The following is a 7002-nucleotide window of genomic DNA, read 5'->3' on the forward strand; positions in this document are numbered from 1 at the left end:
GACAACAGAGAGCATCATGAATGAACACAATAATGAAATCATTTGAATAGTATCACAGTATATATATATATATATATTGTATAACTAAACTAGAATTCTACTGAATAGAATGGGGCTATATTGTGTTTCTGTCTCACTGGTATGTAAGCAAGCGGTGTCATGGTTAATTTGGAACCATTGCCTTCATCCTTTGGCTGTTGCAGTGTTGACTGCAGTGTCTAAATAAGTTTGATAAATGGTGTGATTGCGTGTATTAGAGTTGTGAGGAGCGGGTGGGAGGAGGTCTCTGTTAGTCCTTTGCTCTGCGCTGTGTTATGTGTGGCTCTTGCTAGAATTATGTCTGGACGGAGGCCAGATCTGGCAGGGGTTGGATCTCGAGATCCTAGCGATTTCTTAGAGGTGATTTAGCCGGGATCTATAGGGCAGAGAGAGATTGAAGAATTGATAGCTGGTCGAGTTTTGTTTGGCCGAGTGGAAATGCGCAGGAAAGTCGAAGAGCTTTATGTTTCCCCTCTTAAAGGGTTCTTTCCAGAGATGGCCACAGTGAGACGGAGTTGGAGCAGCGGCCACACCGATACACAGCTGCTGTTCCTGATTAGAACAGCAATACACGTGCAGTGAATCGCCACTGGACACTAACTTCTTCGATTATCCATTTGGAAACCTATTTTTAGAACGTCTGAAGTAATTGACTGAAGAGGATTTGGTGTAGCCTACTTCTTAGACATTTCAGGTCAATATTAGACATTTCAGGTCAGTGGAACAAGAGTCGAGCAAGGCATTGGTCATAGCCTACACTTGTCCTTTTGTGTCTCTAAAGTGAACGCAAACATGACGACTGAGAGCTCACAGCAACATCTGGTGCCGTCTCATCCTCTGAGATGTAGCCCAGCAGCCGGAGTAATGCACGCCACACTGATGAGCGCACAGCCAGTGGCGGAGAGCTCACCAAATGCATCAACCAAAGGGAAAAAGGGAAACTCTGGCTTGAGGCGTCCTGAGAAGCCGCCCTATTCATACATCGCCCTTATTGTGATGGCTATCCAAAGCTCCCCGACAAAGACGCTTACTCTGGCAGAAATATATCAGTTCCTTCAGGCCCGTTTCCCGTTCTTTATGGGGTCTTACCAGGGCTGGAAAAACTCAGTGAGGCACAACCTGTCTTTAAACGAGTGCTTCATCAAACTGCCTAAGGGCCTCGGCAGACCAGGGAAGGGCCACTACTGGACTATAGACCCGGGCAGCGAGTTTATGTTCGAGGAGGGATCCTTCCGTCGCAGACCTCGCGGATTCCGTAGGAAATGCCAAGCTCTGAAACCAATGTATCGAATGATGAATGGCATCGGTTTTGGAGCGTCGATACTGCCCCAAAACTTTGATTTCCAGAACCCCTCCGCGTCCTTGGCATGTCATGCCAACGGTTACAACCTGGACGTGATGGGGAACACGGTGCCAGGGAGCTACGACGGGCTGGGTGGAGGGCATCATGTCCCTCATATGTCACCAAGCCCCGGGTCCAACTACATGTCGGCTTGTCAGGTGGCGTCTAATGGAGACTACTGCCCGGACAGCAGTAGTAGCCCTTTGCACACCTCCCCGGCTGCGATGGCAGTGGGCACTTTGGACTGTCATTCTCCCTACGCCAGTGCTTCTCCCTACGCCAGTGCCCCCTCACACTGGGCATCACCTGGTATGTCTCCATATATCAAGCAGCAATCCCTGGCCTCAAACAGTCCCACATCCTCCGCCTTGCACTCCAGCATGTCCCCATACTCTCTGGAGCAAAGCTATCTCCATCACAACGGAAGGGACTCATCTGACATTTCAGGTAGGCTTTACTTTCCTGTAAATTTAAAACAAAATCTTTAATTGGTGCAATATATGGCCAATTATAAAATATACAACTCGTATACAACCAATTGTCCACTCCGATGGATAGTTTGCATTAAATAGTTCGTATTTATATGAGCTATTTCATTTGTAAGTAGTCGAGATGGGCAATTGCAAATTGCGAACCAGAGGGAAGTAGACATCTGGCCTAGTTAGGCAACACGGACATTACTCTGCTTGTCCACTTATGACCAAAAGACTATTACAGAACTATGCAAATATGACGAAAAATAGAAACAATAAAGTCATATTTATAACAATATTAAAGCAAATGCTATTGCCAAGATTAACAGAATCATTCCCAATAAAGTTGAACATGTAGCCTAGATTTTATTTTCAAGTCCTTATTGAAAATGCTCCAAACAACAATATGTGACATGACAATAATATGACAACACCCAATTATGTGTAAATTAATATACAACAATATATCAATAATGTCAACACTGAATACAGTTTTACCAATCTATAAAAATAGTTTATTGTGACCATTGTGAACCTTTACGCAATGGTCTCCAAAAGGTATACACTTATTGAACAACACATAAATGGTATAACGATAATATTACTGAATTAAATAAATAGGTCCAACAGAAATACCACTGCTGTTTCTGAAATAGTTATAGATTTTACAGATATTAGGCTAAAGCAGCATTATCCCAATATTCTCGTGCACGTAATAAACCAACTCCATAAACAGAAGGCAAATTCAGGACTAAATAGAAAGCAAAGTATTTATGGCATATATTTAAAATAGAATGAAAATAGAACGACACTTTTCCAGGAGGACATTCACAACATTTTGAAATGCTAGCCTTATATTTACAAATAGGTGTACTATTTTCACATTGTAAAAGTCATGTTTCATAAATTCGTTTGTTTTTCGTGATCATGTATGCTATAAATGATCTGCATGTTTAAGGAAAAATTAAAGCCTCCCATTTTAGAAAAATAATTGGAGTATATCCCATTTAGATAACACACGCCATGGATTGCAGTCATTATGTGTATTGGAATAAATTGGTGTAGTATTTACAAGGTTTGTGTTTGACTTTCACGTCTCTTCCATCTGTTTGCAGTGGGATTATCGCGATACTCAAGCCCTTCATCGCCAGTGTGTGACAGGAAAGATTTTTTTTTAAACTTTAACGGAATCTCTTCGTTTCACCCGGCGACTGCCAGTGGATCTTACTACCACCAGCTACATCACCATCACCAGAGCGTCTGTCAGGATGTCAAGCCATGCATCATGTGAAATAAACGCACTAAGACCATTGCCATCTTGGATGAACATCACATTAACTACACTATATACAAGCTATACGCTTATACCATGTGTCCCTTGCCAAGTCCGGTACAAATGTCCGGTATCAAATATCTAAGATGATTACGCCAGGCACTCTATTTGTCTGGGAGAAGGTCTGTGTCACAACCCCATTCCGGAGAAATTAAAAACGACTGAGTGCATTAAGTAAAAATTGGAAAAATGCATGTATTGCCATTGTCCAACACGTCAATCACGGCTCAGACAGCTCCTCCATGCCATGATGTATTCGGGAGTTATTGTATCATTCAATATTGTAGGTTAGTGTGTGAGTACCAGTTATCGACACGGATAAAATGTAATATCCAACCACATTAAATGTGTTTATTGAAAAATACATGCACATTCACCCCGGGTTATCTTTAGCTATTTGCACTTAAATCTAGACCCCAGAGTTTTCTAAAGATTTCGCTGTAGGCTACAGCCAGCCAATAAATATATATATTTTAAAACTGTTTGGGTTAGTTCTTATTCAAAGGTAAATGTATACAGCAAGGGAAATATTGCAAACCTTAATATAACTGTTGTTATTGTTATAGCATACTATTTGAATTCAATGAATGCACTATTGACAAATAATTACAAATATATTAATACCTATAATGTATTATTCAGCATATACAAATGCAATGTTTGATTTAGTTATCAATCAGTAGCCTTGCGAAACATGAATATTAGATGGACATTTCAATCAGAAGTGTAATCAAAGGTAAAGTTACATTGCAACATTGAGAATGGGAACCCTGGAGAATGGTGCATCGGGTAAAACACGAGAACCAAGCAAATCCACATCGCTAAAATCTGATATCTTTCAAATAAAAGTATAGCTAAAATTACGATTACAGGCAGCACACTTTCTCCATACTACATACAACTGAAACCTATTACTAGTTTAACCCTCCTGTTGTCTTCGTTTCATGTTCATTAATTCTGTGTTCTCGGTCCAAAATGACCGCCCCATTATAGCTGATTATGAATCCATAATAATACATATATTACCACCTAATGTTGTGTTAGATCTTTTTGTCAACTTAAGTTCTTGTGAACATTACAGGTTTTGAACTTCTGTTTGCTATTTAAGGCCTGTAGGCCTCATTGACCTGAGCTCATACAACTTGTTTTTGAGTAAAGAAAGCATAATATATGGATTAGTTTGACTATAACAAATACACAGATGAAACATATTGTGCTATTTATCACAGACTACGTTGGGTCAATATGTAACAATGACTCTCTCCTCACCAGTGTCATGATGAAAGATATGATCAAGAGCCTCACATACAAGTATATCGTTTGGTCATTGTGCTGCCACAGAATGAATTGTGAGCAAGGCCTCAAAAATGCTTTCTATACCAGAGCTGCGAGAAAAGTTCTATATATTATTGAAACAATGTTGCGATTGTTTGTGAGAATGCCAACATGTGTGGTTCCCGTGGGGAAAATATTATATTGGGGAAAGGTTCCCGTGGGGGTTGCCATGGAAGCCAAGAAGGGGAGTGGTGTGTGTGTGTGTGTGTGTGTGTGTGTGTGTGTGTGCTCAAACACACATGCATGTGGGGGTCTGGGAAAGGGACGTGTGTACATCTGATGAAGGGGCATGTGCCTGAACTCAATTTTATACAATAATTGTAGTCTCACCCATTCATTTCTAATGACTGGTAATTTTTGACCGGGAACACCACAGGTGTACAAAGTTACATAAAACACCCAAAATATAATAAAAATCATCTAAATGTATTTTGTATTTTCAGATGCCCTGTGTGGACAAAGCCTCGGAACCTTATGACAATCAGATTAAATGAAGTACATTTTTCAGAGAGAAACCTCGTAAATCGGTCCAATTCGACCGGAACACAGCAGGAGGGTTAACATCGACAAATGTAGAACCATTACGTTTGAAAACGAACATCTCCTCATGCTAGAGATATTAAGATAAAATAGCTCATCTGAATGTTGTACGCTTTCTTGCCGGTCTTCTCAACAAACATATGACTTGTACTCTACAGTGTTAATTGACATGATTTAGTGAATTAATGGCCCGTGTGATCGACTATCTAACATGTTCATACTAATATGAACATATTGTTACAGAATTGTTACAGGATACATTTGACAAATAATCATGAGGACATTAGCGTACATTTTACATAAAAAAAATTGAGAAATCTGTGAAATTCGGACTTTGAAAATGCAGCATCCATTACAAACATTTAAACATACTTAGGCCTACTATTCAAACAATATTGTTTCTTCTCTAAATCCTGATTTATAAATCTGATTTGGATGAATGGCTCTGTTGTGTGTGGGCAGATATTTTCTAGATATCACTTGGTTTGACTTATTTTAAACAGTAATAAACGTGTAGCCTACACGTTTGGATGAAATTGAGGCATTGTTGTGTAGAGAGAAGAGAGAAAGGAAAATATAAAAAAAAGTTGGAGAAGCTTCCTTGGTTGGCCTTTGTGAAATGAATAATAGCTAAAAGGCATCAATTGTTTTGCCTGAAATCTGCATAACTGAAACAATAGTGAAACAGAAGGTTACTCAAGTTTGGATTTGAGGCTATTAGTTAAGCATACAATTTGGTCACAAGTCCCTCTATTGCAATGATGTAACGATGTCACCACCTAGTGGTACTGGTTTACCTGTACACCTCTCATGGACAGAGAAATGTGTAGAGGGATATTATTTGTAACTTTGTATTTGTATTTATTAAGGATCCCTATTAGAAGCTGTGGTCAAGCAACATTAAGGCAGTTATATACAGTTTAAATATTACATGACATTACATTTCATAACACTTTACCCAATACATTTAATGTGTTCCCTCAGGCCACTACTCCACTGTCACATATTTACAATACAACATCCATGTGTACGTGTGTGTAGAGTGTGTGCCTTATCATGTGTATGTGTGTCTGTACCTGTGTGTGTGTCTCTTCTCAGTCCCCGCTGTTCCATAAGGTTTATTTTTATCTGTTTTTTTAAATCTGATTTCACTGCTTGCATCAGTTACCTGATGTGGAATAGAGTTCCATGTCGTCATGGCTCTATGTAGTACTGTGCACCTTCCATAGTCTGTTCTTGACTTGGGGATTGTGAAGAGACCTTTGGTGGCATGTCTTGTTGGGTATGCAATGGTGTCTGAGCTGTGTGCTAGTAGTTTAAACAGACAACTTGGTGCATTCAGCAACACTTCTTACAAAAATGAGTAGTGATGAAGTCAATCTCTTCTCCACTTTGAGCCATGAGATATTTACATGCATATTAATAATGTTAGCTCTCCGTGTACATTTAAAGGCCAGCCGTGCTGACCTGTTCTGAGCCAATTGTAATTTTTTCGAGGTCCCTCTTTGTGGCACCTGACCATATGACTGAACAGTAGTCCGGGTGTGACACAAGTAGAGTCTGTAGGACCTGCTTGTTGATAGTGTTGTTAAAAAGGCAGAGCAGTGCTTTATTATGGACAGACGTCTCCCCATCTTATCTACTGTTGTATCAACATGTTTTGACCATGACAGTTTACAATCCAGGGTTAGTCCATCCAGGGTTACTCTAAGTCAACTCAACTTGCTCAATTTCCACATTATTTATTATAAGACTTAGTTGAGGTTTAGGGTTAGGTGAATGACTTGTCCCAAATACAATTATTTTAGTTTTAGAAATACTTAGGAATAGCTTATTCCTTTCCACCCATTCTGAAACTAACTGCAGCTTTTTGTTAAGTGTTGCAGTGATTTCACTTACTGTAGTAGCTGACGTGTAAAGTGTTGATTCATCTGCATACA

The 7002-nt window shown here is 39.6% G+C and overlaps 1 protein-coding gene across 1 annotated transcript; it reads left to right on the forward strand.

Moving 5' to 3' along the window:
* Nucleotides 1–304: 304 nt before the first annotated feature.
* LOC106569152 (forkhead box protein F2) lies at nucleotides 305–4220 on the forward strand. Its single transcript, XM_014140187.2, has 2 exons — nucleotides 305–1828; nucleotides 2970–4220. The coding sequence occupies exons 1-2, from the start codon at nucleotides 832–834 to the stop codon at nucleotides 3143–3145; spliced, it is 1173 nt and encodes a 390-aa protein (XP_013995662.1). The 5' UTR covers nucleotides 305–831; the 3' UTR covers nucleotides 3146–4220.
* The last annotated feature ends 2782 nt before the right edge of the window (nucleotides 4221–7002 follow it).

Source organism: Salmo salar, chromosome ssa14 (assembly GCF_905237065.1).
Source record: "Salmo salar chromosome ssa14, Ssal_v3.1, whole genome shotgun sequence".
NCBI lineage: Eukaryota > Metazoa > Chordata > Actinopteri > Salmoniformes > Salmonidae > Salmo > Salmo salar.